General features: G+C 33.5%; 1 protein-coding gene and 1 pseudogene across 1 annotated transcript; both read right to left on the reverse strand.

Annotated features, from left to right (window-relative positions):
* Positions 1-9,227: 9,227 nt before the first annotated feature.
* Positions 9,228-10,659, reverse strand: LOC120211744 (annotated as a pseudogene).
* Positions 10,660-15,579: 4,920 nt separating this feature from the next.
* Positions 15,580-16,702, reverse strand: LOC120211760. Its single transcript, XM_039210239.1, has 4 exons — positions 16,517-16,702; positions 16,293-16,443; positions 15,959-16,200; positions 15,580-15,834 (listed from the first exon to the last, which is right to left on the reverse strand). Exons 1-4 carry the CDS (start codon positions 16,700-16,702, stop codon positions 15,580-15,582), a joined length of 834 nt encoding a protein of 277 aa, XP_039066170.1.
* Between the last annotated feature and the right edge of the window lie 7,194 nt (positions 16,703-23,896).

The raw sequence follows: 23,896 nt of genomic DNA on the forward strand, positions 1-23,896 counted from the left end.
AACAACATTTTATTATTTAGGCTTCTATCATTAACTGTATTGGACTTCAATTCTTTTTCACACAAAGAAAGTGTGGGCTTAAGGAATGGAGAAAGTATTCTTGAGGTTGATATTCGATTTTTTAATAGTTAGAGTGATTATAAGATAGTATCAGCTCAGAATTTTTCTTATCCATTGACAACGCATATATCTTATAAACGTAGCTGCTCAAATTCAGAATATTTAGGGAGAATAACATTTCATTTTATCATCGTTTGATGAGTTTTGATATTCTATTATAATATATATGCGCATAATATCTATAATATTCTATTAAAAGTTAAATAATAAATTGAATCCAATGACGTTTGAACAAAAACTGAATCCAATGATTAATTTAAGCACGACTCAGTTGAATCAATTAAATTTAGAGAAAATAACCTCAGTGACCAAAAATGTCTTATAATATACGATTTTAACTAATTTTTTTTGGATTTGCCAAAATGACCAACTAAATCGCAACGCGATCGATAATTCGCAACGCGATCTCTGGTATCGCAAATCAGTTTCCAGATTCGTAACGCGATTCTGACTATCGCATTGCGATTTTCTAAATTCGCGTTGCGATTTTCCAAATTCGCGTTGCGAATACGTAAATCGCAACGCGAATCTGACTATCGCAATGCGATTTACATAGCGCCATTCGTATCCAACGCGTATTTTTTTTCAAATTCCAAACACGAATATATTAATATATCGGAATACTGAACCGTCCACAGTATATCCCGTAATCGCAACTCATAACCTAAAACCCTAAATCACAACTCAGTCTCATCTCCATCTCTCACTCTCTAAGGCGACATCCGTCCCCATCTCCAACGAAATCAGTCCCCATCTCCGACGATATCAGTCTCCATCTTCGGCGAAATCATTCACGGTCAGAAATGGAAAATCAACCAAATCAACCACCGAGGGTTAGTTTTTTAATTATTTTTATTTTGAAATTTTTGCATTATTATTAGGTTTTTCATATTGAAATTGATGATAAGTTTACTGGTGTTTTCAATAATAGATTAACCATTTCACTTAGATTGCCTATTATATTCATTCGATTGCTGTCAATACTGCTAAACTGTTTAGTCTTTAACCCTGTGAAGTTAGTATTTGTCTTTGTTTTGTCTTTTGGTTGAAGTAATGCAATCCATTCAAGTTTCTTTCAATTTTAGTATTTGAAAACGAGAATGACTATCGCAATGCGATTCTGTCGTTGCGATTTTCATTTCGCGTTGCGATAGTCAAATTCGCGTTGCGATAGTCATTTTCGTGTTGCATTTTTCATTTTCGTATTGTGATTTAAAGTTTCAGAAACTATTCTTCTTCTACAAATTAAAACTTGAATGAATTGCATTACTTCAACCAAAAAACAAAAACAAATATTAAATTCACAGTGTTGCAAAATTAAGTTTAAAGAATAAACTACTACTCTTTATGTTTATTGTTCTTGTTATATCTTCACAGTGTAGTTTTTGGTATATCTAAATTGGTATGTTTATTGTTTTTGCAGAACTTTTATTCGGCTCAATTGACCTTAAGAAATAAAGTAAGCATGGCCAAAACAATTGCGTCGAAACTTTCACCTGCACAAAGAAAAATATTTGAGGATACTTGCTTCGGGCCATGGCTGAAAGTACAATATCCGGGTGGAGATGCTATGTTGACCCATCTGTTTCTTCAAACCATGACTAGCGATCTACCAGAGACTATACAACGTCGTGATGAAGAGATATGGTTTGATTTTCCACCGGCGTATACGTGTTTTGGGCGGGAGAAGTTTTGCTTAATCATCGGTTTACGCTTTGGACACGATGATGTAGATCGATACACTAGACATATTACCCGCCTATCATGGTTTTCCCGGGTTTTTCCTGAGCTGTCAATGGAGAAGTCGAATTTACACATGGAAGACTTGACGAGATTATTGAATAAGAAAGATGGTTTTACTCGGATGGATGACGTCGATGTTGTCCGAGTATGCCTTCTAATACTTTTGCAAGCCGACTTTTTAGGCAGAGAGGCCCGACAACCTATTCTTAATGATCTAATTAAATTGGTAGAGGACCTAAATGCATGGAACCTGTTTCCGTGGGGTTCGTATCTATGGAGAGCTACATGGAATAAGTTGTCGTCTGCCTTTGATGATCAGAAAAGTTTGCGTGGCGATGGTTCCAAATACACTTTGTCAGGCTTTATTTGGGCCTTTAAGGTAATAATTTTTTATATAATGTTTCCAAAAATTATAATTAATTCTTTAACAATTACTAATGTTTGTTATTATATTGTTTGTAGATTTGGATATTTGAGGCCTTTCCCGCCATGCAGACATATGCATTAAAAACTTCTAATGATATTCCTAGGGCTATTTCCTGAAAGAGGAAACGGTCTTTGCAGCAATGGGAAGATTTACTACCGTATACTACAATAAATAATGTAAGTTAACACAAATACTACCATACGTTTATAAACAAGTTATTACTAGTACACGTTTAACTTTGTTTGAGCTTTTATATTGTTAGGAGGCCAACACTCCATTACAGAGGCTGACACCCACGGAAGCTGAGCTTGCCACTGATTGGTGGCAAGCTAGTAAGCTTTTTTTTGATGGCACAGATGATGAGCAGCCACCACTTCGAGAGCTATCACCTCACCCAGAGCCATCACCTGATCGACCCTAATATACACCTCCACAACGAGAGTCATCACCTATTCTGTCACATCATCGAGCCTCTTCTCCACCATCACATCATGATAGGCGACCGGCAAAGATGCCACGACATTTATCTCCCTGTTCTCCACCTCCACCTCCACGGGATGAGTTAGGGGAGTTACGTAATGAGGTCAATGCCTTGCGTGAGGAGGTCGGTACTTTACGCGATGACAATGGTGCATGGCGTGTTGAGGTGTCTACTTTACGTGGTGAGGTAGCAGCTCTACGTGAGATTGTAGCATCGTTGCAGAACGAGGTTCATACTCTACGCAACAAGGTAAGTTTAATATTTTTCATATTTAACTTGATGATAAATTTACTCGTAATTTCACTTAGATTGCTTAGTAAATTCATTCGGTTGCTGCCAATACTGTTTAGTTGTTTATTCTTTAACCCTGTGAAGTTAGTATTTGTTTTTGGCTGTCTTTTGGTTGAAGTAATGCAATCCATTCAAGTTTCAATTTGCAGAAGAAGAATAGTTTACTATCGCAATGCGAAAATGACTATCGCAACGCGAAAATGACTATCGCAACGAGAGAATTGCAATGCGAAATGAAAATCACAACAACAGAATCGTAACGCAAAAATGACTATCGCAATGCGAAAATGACTATCGCAATGCGAAAATGACTATCGCAATTCTCTCGTTACGATAGTCAAATTCGCATTACGATAGTCATTTTCGTGTTGCAATAGTCATTTTCGCGTTGCGATAGTCATTTTCACGTTGCGATTTTAAGTTTCAAATTCTATTCTTCTTCTGCAAATTGAAACTTGAATGAATTGCATTACTTCAACCAAAAGACAAATACTAATTTCACAGTGTTGAAAATTTAAGTTTCAAGAATAAACTACTACTCTTTATGTTGTCATTGAACCTGCACTAAACCTGTCCTTTTAAATGTTTATATAAGTGCTTACTTCTGGAATATTATCTGATGCATTTTGTGAACAATGATATAATAATGACTTGGGTGAATACCTTGCAAGTTTGAAATATATTTGTCTTTGTTTTCACTGTTTAATATCATGTCTGTTTATTTACTGATTTATGTATTAATTTATTTTTAGCGGCCCGCTAAGGTGGATGCTCTACGTCGGGTTTTTCTTGCAAGACAGAGTTCACGTATCAGACGGCGTATACGTGCCATTACGGCTCCATTCACCCCAATAGTGCGAAGAATCCGTAAGAAAAAGCCTGACTCACCTATCATCGTTCAAGAGGCCTTCCCTATCGTTCAAGAGGCCCCTATCATCCCTCAAAAGTTCCCTCCCAGCGTTCAAGAGGCCACTGCCATCGTTGAAGAGGTCTCTCCCAACATTCTAGAGCCCGATTCACACGGCGTAATATATCGAATTATTGAGAAGCCCCCTCACGTGCCGGACATGATGGATGACTGTTGGCTTTCGTATAAGTTACCTGCCAGTATCATTCCGGCAGATGATGTGGAGAGGAAACAACTACCGAAAACAATTTTGGATAATACCCTTTGGGCTAAGACCGCAGTTGATTTTTATCTACATGAGCGGAGCCAAGGGTGTTACATTGACATATACAAACTTAACGATGATATGCATTTGTTGATTGAACGATCTTGGTGGGGTGTATTATTAGGGGTTGAAGACAACGGCTATTTCGATGGGGGGTAAGTCTTATATTTCTTCTTATATTTCAGTTTGATTAATTTTTTTTAAAATTTATGTAATTCACTAATATATGTCTTTTTTTGTAAAACAGCATATATGTCTTTTTTTGTAAAACAACATATTGATGCATGGGTGACACGTCTTCTAATTGTAAGGAAATTGAAGAAAAATATAAAAAAAAACGCGATATACAATTATGCCGACGTCCTTTCACGTAGTTCACTTGAAGAATCAACGACAGGAATCATATGTGTTGGCTAATGGACAAGCTAAACTTTATCCTGCATGGTGGGAGGTCGATAAGGTTAGTATATTTGTTTAAATATTTTAAAGGTGTTCATAAATAAGTGCGCAATTTGAATTATTACATTTCGATGCATGTGTTTATCCCTGTTTTGGAACGTACTCATTGGCTTCTCGTCGAGCTTCAGCTCCCATCCCTAAAGACAATAGTATATGACAGCATGATAAATTACATATCATTGTCTGATTTGAGAGATATTATTAAGGGATGAAGCTCTCATTTGGCTAAATTCTTGGATGCAATTAATTATTGGACTAATTCTGGAAACAAGAAGCCAAAGAAATTCAATGTTACAGTTATCAGAGACGAGACCGCGCCACAACAAACGAAGGAAGCCAGAGGGGATTGTGGTCCTCTCGTATGCATGTGCTTGGAGCGTTTGACGACAGGAAGTACACAGTTTCTACCTCCCACCGATAGAGATAGAGGTGCTTATAATCATTTAAATGTGAAATGCATGTAACTAACAAAAATGAGTCAACAAAATTATATTGATTTACTAACCGCAATACCAATGGCGATAAACAGCAACTCAAAGCGTCCATCTCTATCTGTTTTGATATGAGTTACCGACCCAGGATTTTTCAGCTTTAAATTGTGACAATAAGCCGATAGTTGGGAAAACGATGCTTCTGGCGACCCCTTCAACAATTCCAAGGCAAAACATTTGGCTCTCCAAGCTTGAGAATATGAGATACTAATCTTGAACCGAGCATTCATGTCAGTCATAATTTCATGTCCCCGATATACTATTCCATTCAAAAACATTAACTCAGCCAGAAAACCACCCAACACCTTTTTGTTTGCCTGTCTATGGTGAGGAAAAACTTGGGTTCTTGAACATGTATGTTTATCAATAAAAGTCCTAACTTGAAACATTTCGCAATCTTTTATCCTCTTTGCAATCATACGCCACGTACAGTTTTTGTCAATCATACACCTTGTTTCGAAACGATCTTTGCTTGATTTGTTAACTTTTAGTTGATAGCCATCTTCCACACATTTCGTATACAAAGCTATCTTCAAGTCTTCCTTTGTATCAAAACAATCATCTTTCTTGATACGAATAATTTTTGTGTAACAATCAACTGCTATCTTTACCAACTCTTCTTCCGGTATCTGAAGTAATTCTGGCATATTCCATTTATACTCCCATGGCATTTTCTTCGGGGACTTTTCTTTGGGGATTTCTTCTTCTTCTTTTTCTTCTTCAGGGTTATATGAATTACAGAATGGATGTTCAACATGTTCATTTATAGTCGTAACTTCCTCCTCATTATCATCAACAATATCTTCCTCGGCAACGGCTATTTCATCATCAAAATTCGGGTATTGACCAATATCAAAATCATTACACGCAGGGTCTGTTTCTTCTTCTAAAAAATCATCAAAATCCGAGTATTGACCAAGATCAAAGTCCGGGTATTGACCAAGATCAAATTTCGAATACTGACTAGTACTCACAATTTTTTCTGTTGGCTCATCATCGTCTAACTGGTCAATACGAAAACCAGAATTTGGTGCTGAAAGTTGATTGAGATTTGGATTAGGGAAAGGTTGTGGGTTTTGAGATTGTGTTTGGTATTGGAAATGTGGTGAAACAATATTTGCTTGGTGATGAAATTGTGGTGGAACCATTAAATTTTGAGCACCATAAACTGGGGTTGAAAAACTTAATTGATTACTACTCGCTACTGACCCAACTTCACTACTTCTAGGTTCAACAACATACAATGTAACATCATCACTTGAAACACTAATGTAAGCAATGAATTGTTCAACATCTTCATTGTCGGTTAACAAATAAACTTTACCATTTCTCTGATAAGATAGCCTAAATCCACTTAGGGGCTCTAAATTCAATTTATTTGCAACACGTAACATTAGAGTTTCATAAGTTAACTTTTTTAATGACAGTTTTAGTTGAAGATTCATGGGTAAAGGCATATATTGTAAAACACCATGAACATTCTCCCATGACCCTCCAAAACACAAATCTATCCAAACATGATCAACATTAGATGATTTCATTATTGTAAATTAATTTACTAAACAAACGAGCTGCAAAACTAAAACCTGTTACCGGATGGGGAAGGATGTCGTTGGATATAGGAACGGATGTCGCCGGAGAGAGTGATAGATGGAGATGGAATGCGTTGCGATTTAGGGATTTAGGTTATGAGTTGCTGCTGTTGCGTAGTTATATACCCAAAACATTTGGGTTGCGAAACTAAAACCTGTTGCGAATTCAGAAATCGAGTTGCGAATTTGAAATTCAGTATTGCGATAGTCAGAATCTCGTTGCGATAGTCAGATTCGCGTTGCGATTTACGTATTCGCATTGCGATTTACGTATTCGCATTGCGATTTATGTAATCGCATTGCGATTTTCCAAATTCGCGTTGCGATTTACGTATTCGCATTGCGAATTAGGAAAATCGCAACGCGAATTTGGAAAATCGCAATGTGATAGTCAGAATCGCGTTGCGAATCTGGAAACTGATTTGCGATACCGGAGATCACGTTGCGAATTATCGATCGCATTGCGATTTAGTTGGTCATTTTGGCAAATCCAAAAAAAAGTTGGTTAAAATCGTATATTATAAGGCATTTTTGGTCACTGAGATTATTTTCTCTTAAATTTAACTCGATCAATAATATTATTAATATAACATGCATGAAAATATAAGATCTGTAGATACTCATTTTCGTCCGGAGTTTTTTTATATATCGTATAATTTTTATTTTTTTCGTTTTTAAAAAATATATAATATATAGTTTTTAAAACATTTTGAAAACTTAAATAATATATAATTTTTTAAAACATTTTGAAAAAATATATATAATATATAGTTTTTAAAACAGTTTGAAAACTTATATAATATATAGTTTTTAAAACATTTTTAAAAATATATTAAAACATTTTGAAAAATATATATATAATATATAGTTTTTAAAACATTTTAAAAAATATATAATATATGGTTTTAGAAATATTTTGAAAAATAAATATAATATATATATATATTTATTTAATTATTATTATTATTATTATTATTATTATTATTACTGTTTTTTCCTTTATTATTTATTCATTTAATTTAATTTTTGTTTTTTTACAAGTGCAAATGAAGTCCAGTTTAGGAAACTCAACCGGTAAGCCTGACCCAGCAGACTCGGTTAGATGGGCTTGACACAGCTTAAATTCTAACTTAGGGTTTTCACATTAAGTAGTGGCGCCATATGGAGCTCACGCGCGAACGTTCGGTCAAACGAGGAACGACTGGTGAAGCACGTTGGAAACGGAATCACAACAGACCACAACAGAAAGATCCCAAAATATCCGGGATCGACCCCAAAAATAATCAAAAACGACCATAACAGGAGCCCATAAATATGAACCATCGAAACACAACAACTAGGGAGATCATCGAACGATTGGGAGCAACCAAACACAAACCAAACAACAACGATCCAACACGAGAACAGAAAAACAACACAACAATCGGCTACAACGACTGATGCACTTAATGAATTTATATGCATAAAATTTAATTATAGGTCGGCTCTTGAATTTTATTGATCGAATATTTAAATATACTTTATGATTCCTTTTTAACCACATTTCTTATCCATAAAATTTAATTATGGGTTTGGTTCTTGAGTTTTGTTGATTGATGGTTTAAAAATGTTTTATGATTCTCTTGATAACTCTTAAAATATATTTATAAAAACTAATTCAATAAATAATTATAGACGAAATGGACAGGAATTTATATACAAATACAACTATAATATTATTTTTTTGCTAAGTAAAGATTTTTATTTATCTTATTAAAATATTATATAAAAATACCTTTAAATTGATATTATATCTAAAATAATATTGTTACATATTTTCCCAACTAAATCATTATCCTTGAAATCCATGACATCAAATCAATCAGGAATATGAATATAATAATTTAATAAAATTAATTAAATCAAACAGAGTAATCGGTTAATAAATATTTTTTAAATAGTTGTTAAAAAATATAATGATAATAACTAAATATATGGTAAATTACACATTTAATACCAAAATTATCAATTATAATCTGATTTAATACCTAAACTTTCAAATTTCTCATATCTCAAATTTACTTTTTTATTTTATTTTAATAATCCATCGTTAAAAACTTAATACGTTTAGTACACAAACTATCAATTTTGATCTATTTTAGTATCTAAATTTATTTTTTTTATAAACTTATGTATGATTAAGGTGCTAAATATATTTTGATACCTAGAATTTCATTTTCTTCAAAACTTAACAATGAGGTATTAAAATAAAACAAAAACTAAACTTTAAGTATGTTTTTTAAAAAAATTGAAAATTTAAATACTAAAACATATCAAAATTAATAGTTTAAGTACTAAATACGTAGTTTACCCATAAATATAACATAACATGACTAAGATTTGTATATATTCAAGATTGAAAAACTATTATCAATATAAGCTTAACTTTTAAGAGTTCAAGAGTTTGTGTGCAAATTACCATCAAAATCCAATGATAGAATAATGTGCAACAATAGAAAACACCAAAACAAGCTTGAATCTAAACTGAAAATTGTTTAAAACAGAAACGACAAGCATATCATAGTAACAGCAGCAGCGAGTAATTGATACGAAGCGACGAATCAAAGCCTTCTTCCTCGTCTACCACCCTTTCTACGAGTACTATCGGCGGGAATGGGAGTAACATCCTCTGAGTTCAAAAGGTTGCAAGTCAGTTTACATGACTAGAAACGAATAGACATAACGAAAACTCGAGACAGAAGAACAAAAAAAACCCATACCTATGCGTCCAATTTTCATGCCTGATCGAGCAAGGGCTCAAGTGCTGACTGTGCACCAGGGCCAGGAGTCTTAGTCTTGTTCCCTCCGGTTGCTCTTAGCTTTATATGAAGGGCAGTAATACCCAACTCCTATAATATACCAGACAACTACAATATAAGTTCATCGCGCAAAAAACCATGTATTGTGTTACAAGTCGGAGGTTAAGCGATAAAACCTTGCAGCGTTGGGAAACATCTTGGGCTGCAAGCATGGCAGCATAAGGAGAAGATTCATCTCTATCAGCCTTCACCTTTATACCACCTAAATTTAAAAAATTAAAGTAATAAGTTCGAAAAATACTATTCATCAAAATAATTCCAACCTCAGACATGAATATCAACATACACTGCAACATTAATCAACACCAAAAACCATTTTCTAAAATTAATTATGAACCATACCAGTAATGCGAACCATTGTTTCCCTTCCAGAAAATCAGTCACATGCTGTAAAGCAAATGACAGGATGTTACACAAAATGAATTACCATAAAAAATCAATGTAAAAACTGTGGGTTATCACTTTCGCTTACAATAAATGTGTCGTTAAATGAAGCAAAAATGTGAGCCACTCCGAAAACATATTCGCCCTCTCGAACAGCAGGTCCAAGGGTAGTATTTTCCTCCTTCGGCTCCCTAACCTTTCTCCTTGACTAGAAAATACCACAAAATCATTGACTAAATTAGTTGCCTTAGAATCTCCTGTTGCAATAAACCCTAGAAAGGAAGCCCCAAAGGCTCAATTTGAACCTAAAATTCAAAGCCAAAATACAATGCAAGGTTAAATCTAATCTAATAAGTAAATGGCTCCAACTTCAACTTACCCATTTCAAGACCAACACAGAGAATTGCACATATGGTACTATACTTTGATTCAGGTTTTCAAGCACAACAACATGATAAAAGCGAGTGGCAAGTAAACAATACCAACCTAGAAAAAAACGTATTTTTTCTTAGAAGCCAAACAGGATTGATCGTATGATGGAGAACCCAGTCAATGAAAAGGAGAGACTTACCATGGCTTACGTGAAATGAAGAAGAGGAGACCAGGGTTTTGTGAGAGCTTTATCTGATGATTTGGCCTCCGACGACTCAAGCTTTCATAGATGAAGCAGAAAGACGGCTGCATCTAGTTTATAGCTAGGTTTAACAATAACCCTAAACCATAAATGACGAAAAAGGCCTTGTATTTATTTTATATTTTGCAGTCTTTTTTTTTAAAGATGAGAGAAATAGAGTTTGGTATAAATATATGGGTAAACTACAATTTGGTCTATTTTGGTCACCCAATTATATTTTTTCAAAATATACCTAATATTGTGTTTTTAGTTTTATTTTGGCCCCTATTGTTAAAAAATTAACAAAACTGCCAACGTGATATTTTTTTAATGATGACATGACATTATTTTATGATGACACATTGATATTACCATTAAATTTGTTAACAGCAGATGATCAAAATAAAATCAAACTAGACGTTAGATATGAATTTGAAAAAAAATTAGATGACCAAAACATAATAAAAGTGATAGTTGAGATACTAAATATGTTATTTACCCTAAATATAATTGCTATTTTATTAAAGATATTGTTGTATATTAGGAATGAATATTAAATTCAAGGATTAATGAAAAAAAAATAAGTTCCTAAAGTATACTTAAAGTTAACTTTAGGTGTCTAAAGTATTTTTCATTAAAAATATGTGCCTAAAGTTTTCTCCGTTACACTTTTAGGTGTCTAACGTTTCTGACGTTATATTTTAGGTGTCTGGGTTGTAACAACCATTAAAAAAAATGTCATTATCTAACACGTGTTAGACATGCAAAATATGTTTAAAAGAAAACTTAAAAATTAATTTTATTTTAAAAATTCTAATATTTTTTGAAATTATAAAAAAAGTAAAAATCCCAAAAAACCCTAATTTTAATCTCTTAGCACCGTCGACTACCACCAACACCTTCAATCTTACATCGATTGGTCGCTGTAATTAGAGGTTGGAACAAGGGTTTCGATCAATCTTATGTCGTTGGAATTTTGGTTGGTTTGCAGCATTCGACGATGTCAAATAAATTGAAATTAATTTTTTAAGGAACTTTTGGATTTTTTTTTATAATTTCAGAAAAAATGAGTTTTTTAAAATAACTTTTCAGAGTGTTTTTTAATAAATAAAAATTATATAAAATCTAAATGTGTCTCTTAAAATCCATTACAGTCCAGATACCTATAAATATAACGTCAAAAACGTTAGAAACCTAAAAGTGTAACAGAGAAAACGTTAGACACCTATTTTTAACAAAAATACTTTAGACACCAAAAATTAACTTTGGGATATATAGAGCACATATTTTCACATTAAACCTAAATTCGGTTAATACTATTAGATCTGATCATTATTATTTTTATCTATTAATTTTAATACACTAATTATCATTATATTTAAAGAGATAAGATTAAGTTACACAATTAATTATCTCTTAATTGATCGCAAGGACGCTTATGTTGTCACATTTTGTGTGAGTTTGGACCCTAATATTTGCATTAAAAATGCAATATATCTACTTACTCGAAAATAAAAGTTTCACATTGATTTATGATCGTTGAATAAGTGAAAATATAGACAACTGAGATTAACAGTTAGAAATAAAAAGATATTCACTTAGAAAAAAAGATAATTTCAATCGTCTAGTTTTATTTATGTAATGATACTAAATCAGTATAAAACTAATTTCTTTTACATTATATAAAACTTTTAAAGATAAACATACAACTCCTGCTTAATAAAGGGACCTGCGTCGTACTTTTACCCATGAAAATAATACAGAAAAGTGAAATTGACAATTGATGGCTTTGAAACCACGCCCTTTCGGACCAGAGCCTAAACCTGTCGCCTTAGACCACTCGACCAAACTGTCTTAATTGAATGCTTCGTCTATGTCACTATAATTAATATTTTAAATTTTGTTTCATAATCTTCACCATTTACACGAATATGAAAGCATATATGTAGTGACGGATTCATTGAGAGTGTCACCATGAAATTTATTTTTTTTGTTATTATTTATTTTATTGATGGTATTCATTTTAAAAATTTATTTATATCAATCCTGAAATTTGAATTTTTTCCGATTAATTACCTATTTTTTCTAATGGTGCTCACCCTACTTAAAAATTTTGCATTATTAATCTATATATATGTCCGTCTTAAAAAATATTTCTGTATCGACCATCAGATGCATGTAATATGAGCCGAAGAAAACCCTTAAAATGAAGCCTATTTGAGTGAAAAGACTGAAGTTGATCATTAGTTATTGCCAAGTTGAAGTTTAAAATCTGTTTTCATTTTCATTTTCATTACTGCTTAGGGAACATATTATTGCATCTGTGGAATAGGAGAAAGAAAGATGCAGAATCTGTAAATCATCATGACATTTGCAATCATATACAATATGAAGAAAAAAAGTATAATAAATCATATGAATTTCAACATAAAAACTAATAATAAAGCCAATAAAACGACTACAATCATTGTCGAAAACCAACAACTTTCAGATCCTCCATAGCCTTGGTAAGGATCTGCCGTCCATTCCATGGCTTCTTTACTGTATTTCTTTCCCTCGGAAATCCTCACAACATTTTCCGTTCTTCAGATAGCCTTATGTGGGACAAGATGTGAGGGAAAACTTCTTTACCAGACTCTTCGCCAATCAACAAATCTGAATGTCCATATCCATCTACGACCACCCTTTCATGTCTGAAACCTGGTTGATGCATCTTCACATACTTGTTTGCTAGAAATGTGGTCTCCGGTGTCACTACAACACTTCGCCATTCTCTCTGGGTGAATCAAATATGAGTTATTTCCGTTACTATCCACGACGAACCCGGACTTGCAGATTTTCCTCAGGTGAGGAAATGCTGCCAAGGGGAGTTTGTTGTGCTTTGCTTGTTTAACCAGTGGTGTATTGTTGGGGTGACATTTTGATGAAAGAATGCATTGCCGAATATGCCCGAAGAGACCTCGCATTCATCACATGTGCATCTTTCGTACCTAGGTAGCCAACGGGCGATCGCTATTAAGAGCCTATGTCTTAAACTGGCCTTTGATGTCTCTAACATTGGCAGAATCTTATTCTCGCCTAGCAATGCCATTGAAATCTGCAGGTTGGCTCGGTTTAGATGGAAGCGTAAGGATCAAGAAATATCGAATTGACATTAAAAGGGAAAACTCACCAGGACCAAAGGGAGCCACATTTTGACTGTGGCTAAAGTAGTCACCTTGAAGAACATCGAAGAGTTGGTGCAACACAACGACGCGATTTGAGTTGGAGAGATATGTCCTCCCAAGAGAGCTATGTGAATGGACAATCCTCCGACACAGTGCGCAACCACATGTACCTTCGCGCTCGAACCATGAAATTCATGTATCTTTTCGAGTACTGCAAATTAAATGCAGAAAGAAATCAATTAGATGTATGAGTAAGTGATTACATCTACAGTTTTTTCACATCTTTTGCTGCCAGAAGGTATATCATATCTTCCAATGGGGTCAACGGTGAAGTTGTTCGAGGGATGCGATACGTGCAATCTCGATTGAAGTAGCCATACTTCGTGCCCTTCTGCCAGTAAAGTCCTAATTAAATCGTTCGGTTCCTTTGGCAGAAAGAAACTCTCAGTGGAATGGCCATTAAGTAGAAGAACTGGTTGCTTTTCTTCATTGAGCTTCCATCTACTTTGGTCACAGCTCCACTGCAGGCAACTGATGTCACATCCATCTTCTGCATCATATAGAGTAAGCAATCAAAATTACAACTTATAAACATGTTCATAGAAATGCATAAATAAATCAAACAACCAAAGATCACTGGATTATAACTTGTAAGGATCTTTAAGAGGTTCGGACTTGTGCATTCCTGTTTCTAACCGATGGAAAGTACTCGCCGGATAAGAAGAATTGTCGGAAGAATCCGTCAAGTACTCTTTGTTAATTTGATATGGTATCTGCAAAATATAGGTTCCAAGGATATTCGATGAGAAAAGATCAATAAATCTTCCTTTTCCATTTCCTTCAAGGCTAAATAGGCTTTTCAGTAGTTCAATAATGGAAATTCTAAGCACCCCTTTTAAGTTCAACCCTTCTTCTTCCCAGCAACCCTTTTGAATGTCACATACAATGTTGTTGTCTCACTCCAAGAATTAAGTGCAAAAGGAAAAGGATTCATTATCTTCTTTCCCTCAAGAACATACTTGCATTTAGTCAATTAATGTTACAGATTAATTTTCTAGGAAAAGAAAAAGGAGAATTCAGAGGAATGCAAATGGATGCCTTATTGTACCTTGAACCGGAAGAAGCGGCAAGGAGAAGGCGTTAGTGCATATACCGCGTGTAAGGTGTTCTGCAATTGACTCCAAACATGTCTACTTCCCCATCTATAATATGCAGCTTATCCTTCTCTATTGCTCTGAAAACAAGGTAACCACCAACTTTCCCTTTTAAAGTTGGATAAGATTTTCTCGTAAACCTATTCGAAATATCGTTGTTGTTCTGGTTCTGCAAGTTTATCTTCATTATCAGAGAAGCTGTGCATGGCATACCCCCAACATAGCCTCCCATGATTTCTTTGATAGACACATATTATCTCTCCTTGATCGTGTGTTTCTTTATATGGATTGTGATCTACCACTTTAGAAACAAAATCTGTAAAGTTTTGACTTTTGTACTTGAGAATATCCTTCACAATGTGCTTACTTACATGCTCAGCAGCTGTTGCGATAGTAAGGCACGGGTTTACACCGGCCGAGCATGGAATTAGAGAAGCATCACAAACATAGAGACCTTGGTGCACTAGACCAGGAACCTCTGGATTGAAAATCTGACCTTTTGAACTACAAACACCGTTCGAAAAGTCTGAAGATGCATTGCATCCTCCTAGAAGATGTACCGATGTACTTCGGTACTTGGCCATGAAGAGAATTACCCCTAGTTTCTTGGTAATCCTTTGGAAGGCCTCAACTTTTTCGTGGTAGCAAAGGGTCATGGGGTGGATTAAAGCGAATTTTATCGATTTCCTGATTGAATGTGATTTTCCCATTACTCTTGTCATGCCCCATTTCATTGAGCACCATTGCTTGGCTTGACTTAGAACCTATGAAATGTTTCAGCTTATCAATAACACCATGAAAGAACCAGTAACCAGTCGGCCATCCAAATGTCGTAATCCCTTTAAACAAGATGTAAGGATAAGCAGTAGGAAGTACAGCACTCTGCACTAAAACAAAATTGGACAATGAATGAAGGAAACCTACAGTACCCATATAGACCAAATGATCCTACAATCCAGTAGTACTTTCTTGCAAGTTAAGTTTCTATCGATGGAAAAAATCGAACCTGGATTGTGAAACCCAATGAAGAAGAGTAATATGAATAGATCGATGGTCCAGGCCTTGCTCGAATTGGTATATTCGATAGTTGTTTTCTATCTAATCCATAGGCATTCAAAGGTCCTGAGCTTCCAGCAAGATAAGCAACATTATTACCATTGCAACTGAATCCAGAACCAAGTGCCTCTGAAAGTTTTAATCCTCTTATTCGTGATTTGAAAAGTATTGCAGTTGTGCCGAAAACTCCCGCTGTCGGACACGAAACCGAAGCTTCCCTTAAGTTTATGAAAACAAAAGTATGAAGTTATATGTATTCAGGTTTCACTATTACTTTTTCATACCTGACAGGATCACGAAATCATCTTTTATGTAATCGATCTTATTGAAGTACACAAACCACCTTCTTCCACCGATATCATCGTCTCGGCCTACTTCGAATGGATTCTTAATTACGAACTGAACTCCACGCTCTGTCCTGATAGTACATCCTGCCTGCAAAACAGATTAAATAAAGCAAATGAGCCTGGGAGCTCAAAGCAATTGTATCAAGTTAAAGAGAACATGCCTGAGTTGCTGATTCAAGATAATTTTTGTCTGTAGAATTCTTGGCATTATAAGGACAACCGGCAAGACAATTTACGCAGGCTATGCAGGTATCCAAATTTTGATGCTTTGGTAATCTAATTAAACTTGTGAGATTTAATCTTTTGCCTAAAGGATGTAGGTTTATGGCAGGGTGGTTGGCTCTCATTGACGTGTCAAGATCGGGTTTATTCAAAGCTTGGTGGTGACTTTCTGTGCTCTTGTGGTGTGTGAATTGCCTTGATCTTATCTTTCTTTTATTCTGTTGGTTGCTTTGTTATCTCTTCTCTATATTCAGTTGTCTGATGCGTTTGTATTAGAGTCGATTATGTGGATTTGTTGCTAGGTTGTCCCTGTTGCTTTACTAAGATGATCCATATGGTCTGTTGCTCCTTTTTTTTTAGCTTAGTTGAATGTACTTTTTTCCTCCATTTAGGTTAGGAGGTTTTTAACTAGGCATGCAACCAAGTGTTGTCATGGCATTTATCAATAATTCTCTTACCGATTTAAAGCAAATAACATAAACAAGATAATGGATCTTATTTTTTTTTATTAACATGGATGTTGAAATTTAGTGTGACATCATATACTCGATTGATTGTCTGATCAGGGTATAGGGCATTACATTAGGTCTGTAACATCCCAAAAACCGGGTTAGTGACTAAAATGAAAGTTTTTAAAATTTGGTGACCAATTTAGGAAAAATTAAAAAGTTCAGGGACTTAATTGTAAATTCTTTGGGTTGGATTGATTGGTAGAGATTAAAAGATTGAAGGGCATAATGGTCATTTGGCAAGAAATGAATTTAAAATTCATTCCCTTGGGTATTATAATTACACGTGGAAGAGAAAAGAAGGAAAAAGAAATCTAGACCCTTCTCTTCATCTTTCTTCTTCTCCTCTCCACCGTGACTCCATAGCCTGAGATAAGAAATATTTCAATTGGTTATTTCTTGTAAATTATGTTTGGTTTTGATTTTTAGGGGTGTTAGAAAATGTATGGAAGCTTAAAGAGTGATAGAAACTTAAAAGAATGACAAATTATGGGGATTTAATTTAAGGGATTTTTAAGTGAACGGTTGAGAGAGAGTTTGTAAGTGGATTTTGAAGTCATATTTCACTTGTCAAGGGTATAATTAAGAAGATAGAAGTAGAAGTGGATTAAAAACATGATGAATAATTGGTATGATTTTTGGTTACAAGTGTTCAATGAGAAGATGGGATGTTAAAGTGTGTTAAAGTAAAATAAGTTAGTTTGGGAGTATATAGTTGAGTTTAAATGCTATATAGAAGAGTAAAATGAGAAGGATAGCAAAGTTTTGGTAATTTACGGGGTTAAAGAAGTGTAATATGGGTTAATAGTATGTTACTGGTTGAGTAAGTACCAATACTACAAGGAAAAAATAAGTGAAAATTTGGTGTAGGTATCGATATTGCATGAACAATATCGATAGCATAAGGAAAAAGTGGAATTAATATTCAAGGGGTATCGATACTGAGGTAATATTATCGGTACCATAAGTACCGATACCAATAGAGAGGTATCGATACCATTCTTGCGATGTAATTGCAGAATCCAAAATAGGTATCGATATCGTGGGATGGTATCGATAGTACAAGCATGGAGGTATCGGTACTGTACTGTAGTACTGATACTACTTAAGCTGGAATTATGAAATTAGTGATTTGTTTAGTTTATATTAATAAGAATCTTGCTGAGTAATTCGAACTCCGATATTCATATAAGTTATATAATTGTGTAGATATCGATCAGAAGCAAGTATCGGATGAGTCAATGAGATAAGATCGACTAAGAAAGAGTTGTACGTGTTTGATTGGACTAGTGAGGCCAGCCGAGTGCATAATATTAGATATATGATATTTGATGGAAATAAGACTTGTGATAAGTCCATTTTCCATATTAGAGCATATGAATATGAGTGTATGTGTCATACGTTATTGCATGAGTTACATGTTATACTATATATGTTAAATGAGTTATGTGAATGTATGTCGGTGTGATAATCTATGTAAAATGATATAATTGAATTATGTGATGACGTGAACATGAAATATAAACTATGTGGTATAGATATAAATGATTATATAAACATGAAAAATAAGACATATGATATGACCTATGTGATTGTATGAGAAATGATATGAACTATAGGAGAACATGTATATGTGAATGAGCTATATGACTATGTGAACATGTGAATACATGTCTATAAGATAATCCATATGACTATGAGTTATGTGATAAGAAGTTATGGGATTACATGATTACAAGATATAAGCCATGTGATGTGAATTATATGCCTATGTGATATGAATATGTGAATATGTTACAACATAAATGATAATGCCCATGTTATGTGATACAAGAGATAGAGGTATAGTTGGCATGCCAAGAGTCGAGGGTTTTATGTGGTCTTTCGGGACATTTCAACGTGGTCCTTCAGGACAATTTTATATGCCCCTAGTGGGACCTTATATGAGCTGTGGTGACAGCATATGTGCACAACGTCTATGTACTCACATATCTTTAGTTCTCACAAGTGTACCATGGGAAAATAAAGGACATAACATAAGAAAACTTGTGTGATATTATATGTTTTGATGTGTATAAATGTAAAGTACAAGATATGATGATAAGATTGATTAAGGATAATAATATTTATAATTATAAGAAGATGAATGATTATATTGATGAGATATGTGTAGGTATGTATTTGCTACATGAGATAATATATGATCATGTATGATATAATGATATGAAATGAGGTTAATGATGATAATGACGAGATATGGGTATGTATACATTTGATTATATGAATATTCTATGGTTTTATGTGATATCATAGTATGAAGTGGTCATGCAATGTTAAGTATTTAGAGTTTCCATTATATGTTTTTATGCCTCACTAAGTCAACGACTTAGCGTATGAGTGTTTCACACGTAGGTTCCGAGAGGATTAAGAAGCAAAGAGAGACAAGACAGGTTAGCTTCTCATTTCAGAATATCAAATCAGAAAAGTATTGAATTGTATGTATTTTGTTATAATGAAAATAGTTGGCATGTAAATAAATATTTGAACAATATTTGCTCTGATCAGTTTTGTAAAAGCGTATGATTGTAATAAATGTAAATTATTCAGTTTTGTTTTTAATGCGAACTTGAATTTTAGTTATTTTGTTAAAAGTAAATGTTTTGAAAAGTTAATGTGACAGCTCGGATTCTTATCTGGGTCGGGTACGAGTTGGGGGTGTTACATTTAATGGTAACAAAGCTAAGGTTTAGCCGATTCTAAGCTTAAACCGAAGTCAAATGAGTTTTAAAATGTGTACATACCAAAAAAAGAAAATTTCTGATATGATAATATAAGGAGTATGTTGTCTTGTTATAAGAATATGATTGTTATGTTATAATAGAAGTGTGATCATAAGAGTTTCGAAGTGAAGTGAGAGGCAATATATCTGAAGGTAGTAGCAATTCACCTGCCCTGGCCAGGCAGGATGAAGAGCGAACACCTCAGGAAATGCCTTTATAAGATCAAAAGTTGTTTTCAAAAGGTTAAAAATACGTCTTAATAATGTTAGAGGGTCTCCATTGCTCTGAAGTGGAGTAATTTCTTTGCTACGTGGGCAAATTAGAGTATAGTGGATGAATGTTATCAAGAGAATGTTAAAAGATAGAGTGATGATATTATTGTTTTTATAAGAATTCAAGAATGAGTACATCGGTGATCAGTTTATAAGAAAAAGGAAGTTAGAATATTTGAGTTCGAACTAAGGGAATTGTATTGTGTATGAGTAAGAGTGTAGGTGTAGTAAGTTGAGCAAGTTACCCTTGAGTAAATTTTGAATGAAAAGAAAATGAATGATTGATTTGATGATGACTTCAACTCTAGATTGAAAGAGTTAGTGTTGATTAACAAGGTTATGTGATGATAAGTATATAAAGTTAAAAGATTTGAAGAAAATATCAGGTGGAGCTAATCAGGTATGGCGTGAATTTATGTATAGTTGTGTACCTGGATCATGTAGATGTGATGTAGTTAAAAAGATAAGGATTTTATAAGAATAAGGTTTTGTGCAATTCGTGTGGATTAACAAAGTTATGAAGATGTGATAAAGATTGGTAAATAGAGATAAATGATATGGGAAAGAGTATGAGAGCATGAAAGAAAATATATGATCTATATTACAAGGAGATATTGAGTTTTGGAAGAATAAATAGATAAAGAAATGAAAAGATGGATTTTAAAGGATCAAGTATGACAAGGGTGATATGAAAAGATTGTTTGATTCCGTAAGATGTATTTCTTAATCACCTGATGAAGGTTTAAGGTGTGTTCTTCGATCAAGTAGACATAGTCAGAGAGATAAAGAATGATTTATATGTATTAAAGAAGTTTAAGATATAATCGAATGATTATATTTTCTTTAATCAAGTTGTTAAGGACAATCATGATTATTTTTGAAATGATAATGAAATAAAGGTTTGGTTATTATTGCAAGGCAATTAGAGATTGATGAAGAAAATCAATGGATTTATGATTTTAAGTGATAAGAATTGAAGTTACTGTCTACATGATAAGTGACATAATATGGATGTATAAAGGAAAAAGGTAGTGAAGAATTGAATGAGTGAAAGGCAAGTTTAGTAACGGTAAAAACGAAAGATTAAATTGAGGAGGCAACATGAGAACATTAGAATATATGTGTAGATAGTAGTTTCATCTATATGTGCAGTGAAAATACGAGGATGAATTTTCTTAAAGGGGGGAATTTGTAACATCCCAAAAATTGGGTTAGTGACTAAAATGAAAGATTTTGAAATTAGGTGATCAATTTAGGAAAAATTGAAAAGTTTAGGGACTTAATTGTAAACTCTTTGGGTTGGATTGATTAGTAAAGATGAAAAGATTGAAGGGCATAATGGTAATTTGGCAAGAAATGAATTTTAAATTCATTCTCTTGTGTATTATAATTACACGTGGAAGAGAAAAGAAGGAAAAGGAAATCTAGACACTTCTCTTCATCTTTCTTCTTCTTCTCTCCACCATGACTCCATAGCTTGAGGTAATGAATATTTCAGTCGGTTATTTCTTGTAAATTATATTTGGTTTTGATTCTTGGGGATGTTAGAAAATGTATGGAAGCTTAAAGAGTGATAGAAACTTAAAAGAATGACAAATTATGGGGATTTAATTTAACGGGTTTTTAAGTGAACGGTTGGGAGAGAGTTTGTAAGTGGATTTTGAAGTCATATCTGACTTGTCAAGGGTATAATTAAGAAGATAGAAATAGTAGAAGTGGATTTAAAACATGTTGAATAATTGGTATGATTTTTTGTTACAAGTGTTCTATGAGAAGATGAGATGTTAAAGTGTGTTAAAGTGAAGTAAGTTAGTTTGAGAGTATATAGTTGAGTATAAAAGCTTTATAGAAGAGTAAAATGAGAAATATAACAAAGTTCTAGTAATTTACGAGTTTAAAGAAGTTTAATATGGGTTAGTAGTATCAGTACTGGTTGAGTAAGTACCGATACTACAAGGCAAAAATAAGTGAAAATTTGGTGTAGGTATCGATACTGCATGAACAGTATCGATACCATAAGACAAAAGTGGAATTAATCTTCATGGGGTATCAGTACCGAGATGATAATATCGATACCATATGTATCGATACCAATGGAGAGGTATTGGTACCATTCTTGCGATGAAATTACAGAATCCCGAATAGGTATCAATACCGTGGGATGGTATCGATACTATAAACATGAAGGTATCGGTATTGTATTGTAGTACCTATACTACTTAAGTTGGAATTATGAAATTAGTGCTTTTTTTAGTTTATATTAATAAGAATCTTTCCGAATAATTTGAACTCCGATATTCATATAAGCCATATAATTGTGTAGATATCGATCGGAAGCAAGTATCGGATGAGTCAACGAGATAAGGTCGACAAAGAAAAAGTTGTACGTGTTTGATTGGACTAGTGAGGCCAGGTGAATGCATAATATTATATATATGATATTTTATGGAAATAAGACTTGTGATAAGTCCATTTTCCATATTAGAGCATATGAATATGAGTGTATGTGTCATATGTTATTGCATGAGCTACATGTTATACTATGTATGTTAAATGAGTTATGTGAATGCATGTCGGTGTGATAATCTATGTTAAATGATATAATTGAATTATGTGATGGCGTGAACCTGGAATATAAGCTATGTGGTATAGATATAAATGATTATATAAACATGAAAAATAAGACATATGATATGACATATGTGATTATATGAGAAATGATATGAACTATAGGAGAACATGTATATGTGAATGAGTTATGTGACTATATAAACATATGAATACATGTCTATGATATAAGCCATATGACTATGAGCTATGTAATAAGAAGTTATAGGATTACATGATCACAAGATATAAGTCATGTGATGTGAATTATATGCCTATGTGATATGAATATGTGAATATGTGACAACATAAATGATAATGCCCATGTTATGTGATGCAAGAGCTAGGGGTATAGTTGGCATACCAAGAGTCGAAGGTTCTATGTGGTCCTTCAGCACATTTTTATGTGGTTCTTCGGAACAATTTTATATGCTCCTAGTGGGACCTTATACGAGCTATGGTGATAGCATATATGTTCAACATCTATGTACTCACATATCTTTAGTTCTCACAAGTGTACCATGGGAAAATAAAAGATATAACATAAGAAACCTTGTGTGATATTATATGTTTTGATGTGTATAAATGTTAAGTACAAGATTTGATGATAAGATGGATTAAGGATAATAATATTTATAATTATAAGAAGGTGAATGATTATATTGATGAGATATGTGTAGGTATGTATTTGCTACATGAGATAGTATATGATCATGTATGATATGATGATATTAAATGAGGTTAATGATGATAATAACGAGATATGGGTATGTATACATTTGATTATATGAATATTCTATGGTTTTATGTGATATCATAGTATAAAGTGGTCATGAATTGTTAAGTATTTAGAGTTTCCATTATATGTTTTTATGCCTCACTAAGTCAACGACTTAGCGTGTGAGTGTTTCACACGTAGGTTCCAAGAGGATTAAGGAACTAAGAGAGACAAGACATGTTAGCTTCTCCTTTCAGAAGATCAGATCATAAAAGTATTGAATTGTATGTATTTTGTTATAATGAAAGTAGTTGGCATGTAAATAAAGATTTGAACAAGGTTTGCTCTGATCGGTTTTGTAAAAGAGTACGATTGTAATAAATGTAAATTATTCAATTTTGTTTTCAATGTGAACTTGAATTTTAGTTATTTT

Source organism: Hibiscus syriacus, unplaced genomic scaffold (genome assembly GCF_006381635.1).
Source record: "Hibiscus syriacus cultivar Baekdansim isolate YM2019G1 unplaced genomic scaffold, ASM638163v2 tig00109983_pilon, whole genome shotgun sequence".
NCBI classification, from domain to species: domain Eukaryota; kingdom Viridiplantae; phylum Streptophyta; class Magnoliopsida; order Malvales; family Malvaceae; genus Hibiscus; species Hibiscus syriacus.